General features: G+C 27.0%; 1 protein-coding gene across 1 annotated transcript in view; it reads left to right on the forward strand.

Annotated features, from left to right (window-relative positions):
• Positions 1-11631: 11631 nt before the first annotated feature.
• LOC111631755 (neprilysin-1-like) overlaps positions 11632-16843 on the forward strand; it is a 46149-nt gene continuing 40937 nt past the window's right edge. The window contains exons 1-4 of the mRNA XM_023376062.1: positions 11632-11803; positions 13554-13666; positions 16032-16094; positions 16173-16334. Coding sequence (XP_023231830.1) covers positions 11706-11803; positions 13554-13666; positions 16032-16094; positions 16173-16334 — 436 coding nt within the window. The 5' untranslated portion in view covers positions 11632-11705. The remainder of the gene's footprint in view (positions 11804-13553; positions 13667-16031; positions 16095-16172; positions 16335-16843) is intronic.

Genomic DNA, 16843 nt, shown 5'->3' on the forward strand with positions numbered 1-16843 from the left:
AAATTTTATTAATTCTTCAACCATTTTTGAAAATTCCAGAATTTATTCTATATGTAATATCGCGGTCTTCCTCCGCGACTCTTTCACTTCTAAAAATTTGCATAATTGTGTTAAACTACTATAAAGTAGTGCAACATTTGATTGCTAAGAACTCTGATCAACACTTTTAGTGAATGCTACAAATTTAAAATAGAGTTTGTATACTTTTAACGTAGTTATTAACTAAATTTTATTAAAATTTATTAGAAGACACTCCGACAGTTCCCTTGTTAGAAAGTGAGGATGAGAAAAGGCGATCAATTGTAATGGACGATCAGGGATAGAAAATAATAAACTCTGAATTTCAAGGACAACGGAGCTTCTCTCTTTGATTTCTCATTGTGCAATATCTTACTTATTTGATTTCCCACTTTATTTTCAACTCCAATTGGACTGACCTCACCTTCTCTAAAGACTTTGGACAACATCGCCTCGGGACAAAAGAGGAAACCGAAGAATACCGCTCTAAGAACTCTCTCTTTTAATTAAAAGAAAAGACAGAATATTCAGTGTTGCTCTTCACCTGTGGAGACACTAAGAAGACATGGTTTTTGTAAGATTCTTTTTTGTGTTCAAATAAATCGGGACAATTTTTTATAACTGTTGAGTCTGACTCGGTGTCTTCTCACTTACATACGAATCTGCAAATCTCTTTCGTTATGACTTCAGAGTATACCTTAGCACAACTCAGCAACCTTAACGAATAACCTCCCTTCTTGCGGCAAAAAAAAGGAAACTTGCCGAAACGGTTGCAACTAATCATGGAATACAAAACGCAAAAGAAAGTACTTAATGCACATAGCAATGATGATGAAATCTGTTTCTTCATGTTTGAAACTTAGAACGGCAGTGACGAACAGGAAAGGAAACAAGTATCCTTCATTGCTTTCGAAAGACAGCTTTAACAGTTTATTATCTTGTGTAAAATGTCTAGAATTGTCGATCGTTGTACAATATATGATATGAAATAAAGGCTTTCACAGAAGCGTTTGCACTGGATAAGTGTGTGTTTTATTCATTTTATTCATTCTGAATGCACATACAAATACATTTCTAGGACCATATTCTAGCATGATTTTTAAGAATGTTCGGATTTTACCTATCTCGTAATTTAACATGTTTTTTAACGAAATAACACCAGACATTGGTTGCACGAATCAATATTGCCTGGATGAAATGGAGAGCGGTAACCGGAATACTTTGCGAAAAAAAGATGCCAATAAATCTTAAGGCAAAAATTTATAAGTCAGTCGTCCGACCAGTAACAATGTATGGGTCAGAATGCTGGCCTATCACAAACAAACATGAATAGGCAAGCCATGAAAATGAAAATCCTACGATAGTCATTGGGTCTTGCGCGATTTGATCACAAATGAGTGATGACATTATAAAACAACTAGGAGTTAGACCAATTATAGACAAGATGCGAGAAGTTCGATTGCGGTGATATGAGCACGTTATGCGCAGTGATGACAACTGAAAAAATGATCAAAAGTATCCTCTGTTAAGACCAATGGAAAACCAGCCCAGGTGGACACCCCGAAAAACGGTAGCTTGACCGAATCATAGAAGATAGAGAAACATTGGAAATTTCACCAAATGATGTGCTATATCGAATAAAGTAGAGGAATACACGTAAACAAGCGGACCCTGCACCAATGAGGAAAAACGCTATGAGGAAAGAAGGAGACGACTCATATTTTTTAAATATTGATTAGGTTAATAAATATGCAGTTCCGAATCGCATAATCAATTGCCCAGTATTTGCGCGTTTGCAATTGATCCTGCAAATGGTAACTTTTGTGCGTATATACAAAACTATCGTTACGAAAATTATGCGACAATGCTGCATGGTAAGCTTTTATTTCTCGCCATAAATATAAAAGTTACACTCATATTTTCGAGGGCTAGAGTATGCTGTATTTTTAAAAATCTCACAGATGGTTTTTATGAGAATACGCGTAAAGTTAAATAGCTTAATGTTATAATTTTTGTTAACAAATTTTATAATTTTTTAGAAATTTAATTTCATATAACATTGCTAAGAGCAGAAATAGTATTTTTGATTACGACGATGACTTCCACAATTTATAGTAGTGCTATTATTTTTTCTTTCCAAATTCGAATGTTTATTTACTCCGACACTATATTGAAAGAGGTTCGTAGTCTTGTATCAATTATCGTTCTTAGTTGATGATTAATTTCATAAAAATATTGGATTTTTCTACTAAATTCACATTTTTACCATTAATTATTTTGATATTGTAATAATCTACGACATATAAATACCAGACCCCAAATCGGATAAAAGTTATCGTAGAATCTAGCGCCGCCGTCTGAAGCCAAAGAAAGTAGGCGCCGCCATGACAGTATAAGGCAAAAAGAGCGTATGCTGTGGACAGATTGTTGGTAAGTTAGATATAGGTCTAATTGTTCTGATACTATATCGTCGGTTAGCGATCAAAATCTCGTAATTCCTGAAGAAATTTTTCGAAATAAACAAAATTTTCTTCATAAGTCCCGTTGTTACTATGTTGATTATTTTTTAAATTTATGTATTGAACTAGATTTGGACATTTATCTATACTTAAAGCTTTTCAACTTTTCTAAAAATCACAACTCTAGTTTTTGTTAAGTTCACTGTTAATCCATAATCCTTACAGAATTGATCCTATATACTATTTTTTTCTGTAGCATTAAAGGCGTATCTGCCAAACTTACTGTGTCATCCGCGTACATTAACATGTATCATCACATTCTCCGAAAGGTAAGTCTCGGGTAAATTAGTTAAATTCAGTCGCACTATTAAACCATTGACATATAAATTAAATAATAAAAGGCTCAATATTTCGTCCTTAATGCACCTTTTTTTTTTAAAGATCAAATGAGTCGGTCATTTGATTCATTATTTTAATCCTTGCAGCAGCTTTGATTTAAATCTGTTTCAGAAGTAGGAAGTTTTTATCCAAGCCCATTTTCTCTAACAATCAAAAGTACATTCTATGATTAATGTTATCAAAAGCAGATTTGAAATCAACAAAGATAACATACAATTTTCTTCTTTCTTTCCTCCTTAATTTCATTTGTTTATAAGCATTCAAAGTAAATATTTGGTACGAACAAGAGTCCCATATCGAAAACCCGACTGTTCATAACAATAAATCGTAATTATAAATAGTAATCTTGCACTTTTTTTCCAAAAAAAAACAGTAAATAGTTTCTCTAGCACTGGGAACAAATAAATTGACCGATAATTTCTAGGATCATTTAAAAGTCCTTTCTTAAAAATTGAAGTTATCAATGACTCAAACTATCGCTCCGGAAAATTAATCGTACTTTTAATTAATATGATTAAACAATCTCAGTGAAACCATTAAAAAACCTCTCTGAGAAACATTTCAAAAATTCTGTTTTAATAAGTTCGATACTGAGACTGTACCAGTCTGAATATATTGAAACAATCGTTTTAATTCGTGTATTGTAAACGGAAAAGTGAATTCCGAAGCCGGTTCTGAGATTATAATTACACCCAGCCTTAATTGATCCTCCTTCAGTTCCTTCATATTTTCTGAAAATTTTTCAGCAAAAAAATGGAATCATTTTATTAAAGAAGAATCGGGATTCTATAGTCACGACATGACATTACGCTTAAAGTCATTAATAATTTTCCAAACTTCTCTCGAATTATTACAGTTTACTAAATTTTTATTTATATTAAAAAAGACTGTTTCTTTCTTTTACATAATTGCTTATGATGTTTAAGTTTCTCCTTATTTAACTTAAAATTTTCACTCGTGTGTGATATTTTAACTTTCCTAAACATTCTTCTTACTTCTTTCTTTATCCAAGACAATCTTTATTATACGACATACTATTTGTACTTTTACCAGAAATCCTTCTTATTTTCGAAAAAATCATGCCAATACTAGTTACTTCCTTAATTATACAATTCAATAAATTTCCTGGTGAGAAATTATCCATGTCCCATGCCATTATATATTAGCTAAAGCTTCAGAAAATACCGTATTCATTTTACTGTGCCATTTTACCGATACTTTATTCTTAAAATCTTGTATAGGAAATCATAGGCAGAAAAAGTCACTAATGATAAACAGTCAAAAGTCACTTTTGATAAAACTGTCATATCACACACAATCGATGTGAATATATCACGCGGAACAATTACATAATCTATCAAACTAATATCATTACGTGAATGATATGTAAACTCTCCTTTCTCATCACCCGGGAGTAACCCATTTAAATAGATGACATCATTCTCAATACAAAATTTACAAAGATGTCTTCCTCTGTCTCTGACGCTCTTGTTACATATTGCAATTTTCAGAACAAAACACCAAATAATCGAGATAATCCATTCTTGTATTTAAGTCCCACATAAAATCAACATATCATTTAACAAAAATTTCGTTATCGCGGATAACACATCTGTAAAACTTTCATTGTAAGAAATATCCGGCGGAACAAAGACAGTAATTACTATACTAGGCAATTCATGAAAATCAATCTGCCGTACCAAAATAAAACGTGATTTATATAACTTTTCTAGCTTAGATACTGTTACTAATTTAACTCCACAAATCACTTGGTATTTTCGGGTTCATAGGTTTTCGAGCTAAGCAATGAACAAATTTAATATTCAGAAGAGAATAAAGAACCTATTCTTTAAGATATATGCCAAGTTTCTACAAAACAAAAATATCCGAATTATATAGCTTAAAAGTTAAGAAAACAGTCCTTATTTAAAAGGCTTGAAATATTATAAAACAACAGTTTTTCTTATTATCATTTATATTTGCTCATATCTACTCTTCGAAAAGAATTTTTTCACATATTTCCAAAATGCTCCTTATAAACTAAACCCCTAAAAAACAGTTATCATCATTAATTTAAATAATTTCACCATCCATATTACAAGTGTATAAAAGTATTTTATCATCTGCAATTAAACTATTGTAACATAATTAAACAGATTTTACCTAACATCTTTGATAACACTAAATTATTTCCTCTGTCTTCCAATTTCGAAGCCCTCTCAAATAAACTTAAACAGCACTTATTCATGCAATCCTCTAGTTTATTATTTTTAATATTCACTCTCACCTTTTTGTTATCAGCTCATTAGCAAGTCTATTCTCGACTTGCTAATAGGAGCTGAATCAATGTTTTATACCTACATTTGAATTCATTTATCCTATTCAATAAAGACTTTAGTTTATTGTTAGAGGTAATTTGTGATTTTAACAAAAGTTTTATATCTAACTATGACTTTATAATTTAAACCGTTCTCTATCGTTCATAGGAGCTGAGATAGGATTTGTCCCCATGACAAAGATGTCAGCGGCATGGCAACTACGCCATCAAAAATAACCCTCTACATATACATGTGTGCACTTTTATACTCGTGTTCAAAATTGAAGCAACGCACACAGATGTACAGTACTATACATAATAAAAACGCTAAATGAATAGTCCTCTATGGCAATGAACCCAGATGCCTTCTCTGAGGGATGCCTGATAAGTTACTGATGTATCAGGAACACTTTCTTACTGTTAGTGGTCGTCGCAGACGATTATTATGAAGAGAAAGCGCATTAAATTTTGTCGCACGGTTGCGCTTCTTGTGCAATATTTGCATGATACTTTGGTGATATGATGGCAATTTTCTGATTTACACATGATGTAAGTTTCAGCTGCTCAATGTTCATGGTGTCGATTTTACACGGGTTTTATGTTTGTACGCCAGTGTATTTGTAATAGAAGCAACATACAATATAGCTAGGCGTAATGTTTTGGTTTACATTCTGTATACACAAAGAATGCCAGTTCGACGAGGTGAGGAATTCGAGTCGATTTTGAATTCGATCCACATCACAATCTATCATATGAGTCCAGTTAGGATTTAGGTTCCAATAACGGAATTGGAATGTATGATACAGGCCAACTACGAAATATCAATTGTCTATATTTTTCATAACGCTATGTATATTAATAAACATTTATGGATACAGTATAAAAATTTTATTATTTGTTAATCTTAGTTATACGTGAAAACTGAATCTGGAGAAAAGATCAATTCAACTTTGGCAATCAATATTGAGAAAAATTCATGATGCTTTTGATGTTTTCTATGTTTAACATTATTAACAAATTAATCAAACAGTTGAAATAAATCAAAAATGAGATTAGTCAAGAGTTATTTTATGAAAAAATTTTACGAGTTTTTTTAATAAATTATGTTAATTCCAAGTTATAAAAATTTTATCTGATTATCAAAAATTTACATAACTATTTTGCATTACAATTTTATCTGAATACTTAAAAGTTCATTCTAAATTTATAATGCGATAAAAATAAATAAATATTTCATAATAAAAAAAAAACTACATAAAATTAACGAAAAATACAAAATGCTGATGATAATGGAAATCCATTAATACATATTTTCGGTGTTTAAAATGCAAAAGTTCTTGTGACAAAAATCTTTAAAATTATTATGCACGCTTCTAACGGAGAAAATATTCCAGTTTAAAATAATGAGTAAATGTATCTATGAATAATATAAAAGTTATAAATAATTCCTGTTCTAAAATTGTGAAGTGACTTTCGAATCCATCAAATTTTCTATTAAATCGATCGAAGATGATAAAGGAAATCACGATTTTTACATTTACTCATGGAGAACCGGTAAATTATCAATCAAGAAATCGTTTAACTAATCCAAACATTCTTCTTAAAATGTTTTTAAAGCTAGAAAATTTCTGAACAAATCTCTTTTGGACTGTCTTAAATCGATATGATGCTATTTTCATTTTCGTCATTTTTTAATGGGTATGATTCACTGAGTTCAGCACTTGTAAAGATTGGGAATGATTTCCTAATTACACATTGTTCCTGGATTTTCTTAAGACTTTCGATGTCTCTCAGCATCCAGATATCTCTTGTGTAGCTGCTTTGTTTCTACTGTGGTGTTAAACTCTCCAGGAAAATCTTTAATTTTAATCTGTCTCGACAATACACTGTATTGTCTTGATTACAAATATTAATATCCTGATTTTAAATAATGTAGTATTGGCTTGGTTATATATATTATATATTGAAAATTATTGATTTTTACAGCAAATCGGTATTGAAAGCAAAAATTGTTGGAGCGTTTTTACCTAATTTATTTATTAACATCTATGTTGTAATTTAAAACGATTCGTGTGCCTACCAGTTTACCTTTTTTTATTTTTAAAATATTTCAACATTTTTATTATTATTTAAGATTTTTTAAAGCATATTTTCTGATATTACTCCGAATTGAATTCCATTAAGGTAATAGCTGCATTTACAATAGAATTTATTGTGTTTGTAACTGCGTTTGAAATAAATCATTATCATTGTTGCTTATTGCTACTTAAGATGGATTTATTAATACAGATTATATTTGGGGAGAAAAAAAAGCACGTTGGAGAATTGAAATTGAATCTTATAAAACTCAAAAGTATATATTAAAGCACTATGTACTTTTGTTATTTTGTTGGTGGTTTTAAATGCATATGCCATATAAACAAATTCTAATTTATATATTCCTAAGCAATATTGACTCATCAGTTGACAAATTTCTAAATTCTGAAGCTCTGAATTTTACTCAAGAATAATGAGCAAAAAAATAATTAAAAAACGGCCGTAAATACTATATATAAAACTTTATTTATTGTAACTCTGGTTTGCTTTTACTACATAATTTTCTCTACTTAAAATTGTGGTTTAAAATTAATTAACGTAGTAAAACAGTCTGTTCTCTTCTAATTAACAAAGAATTAATTAAGATGTTACGTCTGGAATTTTGTTATTGCTGGTGTTTAATATTCCATCACTGGAAAGTACTTCTGTGATCCTTTGAGAGAGTTATATTTTGATTAATAATTATGAGAAACTTTTTTCTTGACGAAAGGCAAGTTAATCTTGCTTGAAAACATTACATTTAAAATAAAAATATCTTGCAAGAATTATATTCTTTATATTATGCTTTTAATTTCAACGATATGAATAATACTTTGGCATTTTTAAATTTAATTTTTTAGTTAATTTTGGAGGATTTTTTATGTATGAGATTCGAAATATTGTTGTAAATGTTAGTAATTTTTTTTATTTTTCAAAATTAATTAAAATTTTGCACACAATTGGAGAATAAATCAAAACTCTTTTACTAATTTAGATTAGAGTGATTTTTAATATTTCGATGATAATTTGAAGTTAAATTATTATTTTATTATTCGACTTTGTTTTTTTTTCAATATTATAAAGGAAGAATCTAATAAAATCATTAATTTAGTGATGTGTTACATTTACAGTCGAATAATTAGTTTTGCTTATAAAGATCTTTTATTCACCTGTCTTTGTCGATCTAACAATCAAAATTTATGATTCTCTTCTTCAATTTCAGATTGTTTTATTCAATTTTTAAAAATATATTGTATATTAAATCTAGTGGTAAATTCTACTAGAAAGTCAGAAATATTCAGAAATGTTTAATTTAAATAATTTTTTTTAGGTTATCGAATGTGAAAGTTATTTTTTTGTAAATCGAAGAGCACTAAAAATGATCTAAATTTTTGTTTATCTGTTCTGAATTATTATTATTTGAACTTAAATTATACCAGAGTATTTTACAACATGCAATCTAATCGTTCATTTATTCAGATTACTTAATGGGATAAACATTTGAATGTTGAATAAATAAACAATGTTGAATGTAGCCCCAAAAGTGAAAACTGTGATGCGGTTCCAATAACTGGTAAATTACAAAAAAATTAAAGTAAATAACTTATTTTTAATAAGTTTTTCAAGATAAAATAGAAAATATTAATTTATTTTTTAAGATAATCTGTAAATAACTTCTGTAGTTTTATTATTACGCTTTTTGTATAATTAAATTGTGTAAAATTTAAGTTCAGAAAATATTAAAACATTTTTTTTTATAAACTCTGTAATTTGATAACTCAGTTTGAATTAACCACATTTTATTTCGCGGGATTATTTCAGAAAATTATTGTATTGTAATTTGATACTAAAATTGAATACAAATTGCACTTTCAACTTCAACTACAATTAGTTTAATCAGGAAGACAGATAGATAGATTCCTTACCGTCAATAATGTTTTCGTTATTTCTAATTAATTCTGTAGATGATGCTTTGTTGATTCAACGCAAAATTCACTTTAAATGTATAAATTTATTTATTAATAATAAAATCGATTATTTAAATATATCGTGGAATGCAGAAATATTTAAATTCGCGAGGTTCAAAATATTAAAATTTATGTCAAAACGAACGAGAAAATAGTAAACGTATAGATTAAAACATAACGAAATACAAGTGTAAACTTTTAAGTAAGAATTATCATTGAAAATATCGCAAGAGTGTGAAATTTGAGAATAAAATGAAAAAGGAATGGCAGGAAAACATAGATACGTGTAGAGATAACAAAATGAGAGGAAAATGTAAGTGAAAAAGTTGAAAAACTTAATCATTTTATTTCATTTTTTTCATTTTATTGAACAATTTAAAAATGCGATATAAAATTTTAATTTTTTAAAATTTCTTAATCATCGCCATTATTTGTTTTCGATTTCTTTTGTGAAACATAAGGTATTATGTCAACTATGGAAACGTGCTATAGGCTATATAAATTTTAAATTTGTTTAAATCTATTAAAATACTGTAAACATTACAATCGAAGTGATAAAATTAATTTGCTAACTAAATTATATTATAAGTGATATTTATTCTCTTTGAAGATTCAGAATAGATATTTGCTAATATTTTGATTGTGTTATTAAATATACTTTATAAAATCATTAACAGCGAAATATAAGTGTACATTCTTAAAATCTATTCTACAATTGTTTGTAGATTAAAAATACAGATAATTATTACATAAAACCATTTAAAAATATCTAATATACTCCCAATTTTTTTTAATTATTTTTTTTATGTAATTCTTATTCTGTAAAAATATTTTGTGCATAATTAATATTTTATTAAAAGGTAAATGACCAAAAAATTAAAGTAAATAACTTATTTTTAATAAATTTTTCAAAATAAAATTAAAAATATTAATTTCTTTTTGAAAGTAAAATGTAAACAACTTCTATACTTTTATCATTACGTCGTTTACTTAACAAATTTAATAAAAATCATGTCTTGTAGCAAATTTAAATTTCAATAAAGCACTGCAACAATCTTTAAATTTAAAACAAATTTAATCATTTAAATTAACAAAATTAATTCAATTTCGATTCATTTCTTTATTAAATATTTCAAAATTTTCGAAATCATTTTAATTTGAATGATGTAAAGAACGTATATTTTTAAAATTTCTAACATTTTTGTATTATTTTAATTAATTTATAAATTTTAATGCTTTAGTTTTTCAATCATTATAAGACTATCAAATTAGTAAAATTAAAAAAAATTGCATTAAATTTTTTTAATATGTATTAAGAAAACGTGTGATTTCCAATGGCTTATAAAATATTTTTAATGTAAAGTAATTAATAAGTAGAATAACCGCTCTTAATTTTCTCGACCATACCAGGTTGTCTAATTACAGGAAATAAGTGACTTTGCTTTAATAAATGTCTTGGGTTCTAAGTCTTTGTTCTCAATAGAGCGTGGGATGAAATATAAAAGCAGTTATTAATCACGAAATTAATTTTTTGAAATGTGCTATTTACGTTATAAAATATTTTTATGTATACTGAAAAAAAAATTATAGTAATAATTAATTTTTTAATATTAAAGACAAAATAATTGTCAATTAATTTAAAAAATAAATTTAGTATTTCGTATTAATTTTTAAAAATATTTTTGGTTTTCGTTTTATAAGCATGTTCTTACTAGGAAAGTACATTTAAGTAAAGTGTGCCTTTAAAAATACAATTGATATTTAGTCGCTTCTCGAGATAATGGAGGAATAATTTCTCAATGTTGTCAGCCGAAAAAAAAGAAAAATAGACAAAGGTAAAAAGCAGAATTGGGTTTCACGTGATAATATTTCGTCTTTCAATCGATTTTATTTCGAAGCAGATGTCGGTGAAAGAATCCAATAAATGCTCTGATTGTCCCCTAGGATAGCAATTTTGACTCTTCACCCGCTTCATACCGGAGCTGAATAAACATTTTGCGAAATATTAAATGCTTCAACTTTCGTTTTATTATTATTTTTTTTTCTAAAATTCCGAATTGAAGATTTTCCAGCAAATAATCCGCTAGAAAAAGTTGTGTATATAGAAAAGAAAAATATCTGCGCGTGACGAAACTTAAAAGATTGTTTGCTTTAATTACCGAAACAACGAAAGAACTTGCATTACATAAAAACGGCGAAAGTTGCCATTATGAGTTTTTTTATCTGCGGAATGCGAATGCAAAATGATAAAGCGTTATACTTCGGAATAAGGAAAGAGCTGCTGCTGGCGTTATTGCGATCGTGCAGGATGAGATGCTGAAGCTGACGTTGCTATAGCAACGGATGTAGGAGGTGAAACGTGTGATCGGAGCACGCGCTCAACACTCGCCTCTTCATCCGAACGAAGGAAGGACGCGGTGTAAGATGCGAATTTAAATGTGACGCCCACGTTACAACAATTCCCGAATCATGATTCGTGGCAGCAGTCGGCCAGAAGCCAACAGCGTTACCGCCATCAAACCCGAAGAGGCAAAACTAGCTACGGAACAGCTCTCTACACGTTACAGGTAAAATGCTAATTTATCATTTTGATGCCCCAAAAATGTTCCGTAATCTCTGTATTTTTTTTATTTATTACTGTCGTTGGCATTTGCCACGCATTCCTTCCAGCGACGGAAATGATAAGAAGCGTATTTACTTTACTTGTAATAACGATATTATCGGGGAGCGTGTCTTATCTGTTTTATGCACCTCACGATGTTTATTCAGAGAATATATAAATGGATTATCAGCAAATATAACTTGACTAGAGTATGATTTTTCAATTTCCTGTACACAGCGGCAGATACGGTGAGTGCAAGAATGGCCACGTGTTTAAAACATCGAAATAAATCGAAATATTATACAATCGAAAGAAAAAATAAGCAAAGATCTAAGGTTTATATTACAATAATTTGCATTTAAAAATTTGGCTAACTGACAATGATATCGATTATTATAGTGCACTAAATGCCAAAATGTTTATTCCATTTTTTGTATAAACTATTTTAAAATTGGAATTGCTTACTTTAAATACTAAGTTTTATGCTTTTTATGTAATGGTGTATTTCTCCCATTTATCTGAAACGCTTTAATTATCCATCAAGTTAATATATAAATTATTCCCGATTATAATAATTGACAACTCTAGACGACGTTTGCAATTTCCATTTAATTATATAAAAGAAACGAATATCAATAATTTATATTTCCTTTATGGTTTACAAAGTAGATAATTTTTATAAATTTCACTCTTAAAAACTATTGAATCATATTTTCAATCATTTAAAAAATTAAAAATATAAAAATTATATGTTAAATAATCATAATTTAACAGCAGAAAGTAAAGAAAAAAAATTGCACTTAGATAATGTAAAAAATCATGCTAAAAATTATATTTTTATATTGAAGAAGCAAAGAAATTCAATCGAAATTTGTAAAAAAAAAAGCCATAATTTTAGGATAAACAATGAATTATCTTCTCTTGTACTGTGGCAATTCAATAATAATATAAGAGATGAAATTAGTGAAGTAATTGCTTTTACTAATTGCTTATTCTATCCATAAATATAATTTTAGAATATACGACTCAAAGCAGAACTCTTCCATTTACTGAATTCCTCTTTAAGTTAGTAATTTCTGTATGAGAGAATTTAATCTCTCTTTTTATTTTTTCGTGTCAGGATGTGTGCAATCAGGGCAAGGTCGCTAAAGAAATATGGACATTTTGAAACGTCGTGTTCGGCGTCAGTCGCCAGACATAAAGTTATAGGAAATTGCATATTCTCGAAAACTTCTCACTCGTCTTTTCCTTTCAAGGTTATTTAATCGATTATTAATGCAGTTTGAATAAATATATTTTTTTTAATGTCTAATAAATTATAACTAATCTCCAACGTTTATTAACTTCTTAAGCGTGTGAGTATAAGCAAATTAACTGGAAATTAACACCTTTGGCAATTTTCTTTTTTAATAAATTGAAAACACAACGTAAGATAAGCTTTTGTAAATGAAAAAAAAATAATATAATCTCTAGAGTTAAAAAATAATTTTATACTTTAATTTATTATATACAAACTAGTTATAGGATTACAGAAATTCGATCTAAAATTGACTTAATTGGCTAAATTTAATGACATTTTTAAATGCCTTCATTAATGTATTTATAATAAAAAATAAATAAGTGACTCGTAGAGAATAAATAAAATATTATTTTTAAAATTATATTATCTAGTTTTATAAGTAATATGTTAATTTTAATATAATAATTTTCTTTAGGAACTGTCATTGGTGGATTAGAAGAACAAGATTTGAAAGAAGTTTGGTTGTCGTTTCTTTACTTCTTTTTATAATATGCACAGCACTCGTTTTAATCAATTTATTAAACGAACGTAAGTATTCTTTTAGTGAATTTATTTTTGAAATATGAAAAGATGTTAATCTAAAGAAAATACGTTGTAGAAACATAAAATTACGAATTCCATAACGAAAGAGCTTAAAGCTAGAAGTGGTCTGTTATATAGGTCGAGTTTTCTAGTAAAAACTCGCTTGTACAATCTTTCAACGTTTTAAAACCGAGTTAAGTGAAGTGAAACATGAAAGATTGATTAGTAATCTGTCTAAATAGTAATTTTTTTTAGCCATTTACACGAATTATCAAAAGTTTTCCGAATCTTTTAGGCATTTGCCATGAAATTTTTATCCTTAACTCTTTCTAAATTCTTTAACAAAGAAACTCTAAATCTATGGAAAGGAAATAAAAAGTACATAAAAATGAAATTAAAAGAAAATAAACTATTATTTATAATATATTCCGTCTCATCAAGTTCTTTGTATAATGTAACTATTTTTTTTTTTTTTTAACTTTGTTAATTCTTAAAGAATTCAAAAATAAGTTTGGCATCATTAATTAAATTCGATCAATTTTTAAAAGTTTTCTCTCTTATTTTTATAAAAGTAACTTAATATAATATATCGGAAAAGATTTTAAAAAATAAAAAGAAAAAAAGAAATAGCAATGATATTTAATTTCAAACGAATAAATATACATTCGCCGTATTAAAAAAAATGATTTTTTTTTAATTTTATAATTTTTCATTACGTTAAACTGCCTTTTCAGTATCAGGTTGCTTGTAATTAATTAAGGTTGTTTAAAATTATCGATACGTTAACAATTAAAAAGTATCCTGTTTCAGTTGTTTTACCAAAGAATTAAAAAAGAAAAATTAAAATAATAGGTGAACGAAGTTGGATGTTCGCCATTTTTCTTATTCGTTTAAACTTAAAAGCAGATGTTCTGAATATATTTTAAAAATTCAAATTTAGATATTGATATAAAAAAAAGTAAACAGTTTGTTTTAATACTAAAGAAATTTAATTAATTTTCAAACAAATCATTTAGACTTTTTACGAATTTAAATTTAATTAAAAAATCTACACGTTTTTAATTGAAATTTTAAGTTTATATATTAAATATAAAGCGAGGGAAAAGGTATAAAATCTCTTAAAAGTTCTGTTTTATTCTGTTTATAAAATTAAAACATATTAGTTTTTTTTATTTAAATTAAAAACATTACAAATAACTGTAATTAATTTATTAACATAATAAGAATAATTTTATTGTAATTATTCTTTAACATATTATAAAATTTATGTTTATCATTTGATTTTGTATATTAAAAACTTTAAAAAAAAATGAAACTTCGGTACGAGAAAGATTTATTAAATAAACGAAAAAATTAACAGATGTAAATTAAATTAAGAAAATTTATTTTCGTAGAGAAAATAGATGTAAAAAAAAAGTACATATTTTTGTCGAGTATTTTTCTTTGTCAAGATAAATATTTTAATATTAGAATAAGAAAATTTCTTATGCAAACGAGATAAACTTAAATAGATAAAGTATGTAAGATGAAATTGTACATAGCCCGAGGAGAAATAAGAAATAAGCACCAATTTGTAATATCTGAAGGGGGAAAAAAGATCAATAACATCATTCAACTCCAACGAATTATTGGTTTGAAATTTGATGTTTTTTTTTTCTTTTTTCTAGATTTGAAAATTCATATATTTAAAATTTTTGACTTTGACGAGTAAACATACGCATTTAATGTATTTTTACCTATTTGTCTAAAATGTGATTAATGATACGGAGCAAAAGACTTTTATTATTTTGAATTCATCCATTAATTATGTAAAGTCGAATCTTTATTTGAAATTTTTCATTTTATGACGTTATCTTTTCGCGTGTTTTTTTCTTATTAGAAAGGGGAAAAAACCGATTTTTTTCATTTTTTCTTCTTCGCTACACGAAATTTTTTTGAATAATTCGTTTTAATCGAAGTGTTCCATTCGCATCTTCTATTAAGAATTAATGAAGTTCACTCTTAAATTAATGAGTTTGATTTTTAAATATTTTATAAAAAAGAATTAAGATTTGAAATTTTTGAAACAAATATGTTAATATTTTAAATAGGAATTTAATTTTTGTTTTTAATTTTTGAGCTATAATTGATGTAAAAGAAATAATTCACATTGAAAGTTTTACTCTGAATAATGTATAATAATTCATTTAAACAAATTGTAAGACTACAATATAGACCATTTTGATTTTTAATAGGCTACACACCCTTCTCCTTTAACATTTTATTAACATAATAATAATAATAATAATAAACCAGTAAAACGGTAAAATGTTAACGTTAATACACAATTTGTATCTGAACGTAAATGTTTAACTTCCTTGTAATCCCACAGGAAATTCAAGAACAAGAGAAAATGTTTCAAATATTTGCAAGTCGAAAGATTGTGTATTAACAGGTATAATTGTTGAAAAATAAATAAATAAAATATTTTAAAATGATAAAATTAACGTTATTGAAACGAAATATATTTTAGCGGCTTCCATCTTAGAAAAGATGGATTATACGGCGGATCCTTGTACAGATTTCTATCAGTTTGCTTGTGGAAATTATCTTCAGCACAACACGGTTCCTGACGATCATTATCATCGCTCGACAATACAGAGCATGCAAGACGACATTTACGTCATTCTCAAAAGTAAGTTCCTTTAGAGAAAATACTTTTATCCTATTTACCTTTAGTTTCTCATTAGTTAAATTATATTCTTTTGGAAGATTTATCTTTCTAAAATTGCTACTCGAGGTAGAAAAATTCATTTTCCATTAATTTATTTGTTTATTAATAGATTTAACGCCTTATTCGCAAGTTTATTTATTCATAAAATAATTTAAATTTGCATAAATTATATATTTGTTATTAAAACTTTTTACTGTATTTTAAATAATTTTAATTTACCATTATCATATTTAAATAATCGAAAATAATAAATGTTAATTTATGTAAAATATTCTTCTAATCTTTAATTGTTATCAAGAATTTCTGTGTAAAATTTATTACATTGGAGAATTATTTAATTATAATAAAAATACTTTTAATCAGCTTTTGTGAATATAAAATAATTAATATTAAATCTGACTTGGAAAAATTTTGAATTAAGAAAAAACAGCTTAAATAATTTTACTTTTATAAATTTAATCATTAAAGTC

This window comes from Centruroides sculpturatus, unplaced genomic scaffold, assembly GCF_000671375.1.
Source record: "Centruroides sculpturatus isolate CEXI.00-Female unplaced genomic scaffold, Cexi_2.0 scaffold705, whole genome shotgun sequence".
NCBI classification, from domain to species: Eukaryota; Metazoa; Arthropoda; class Arachnida; order Scorpiones; family Buthidae; genus Centruroides; species Centruroides sculpturatus.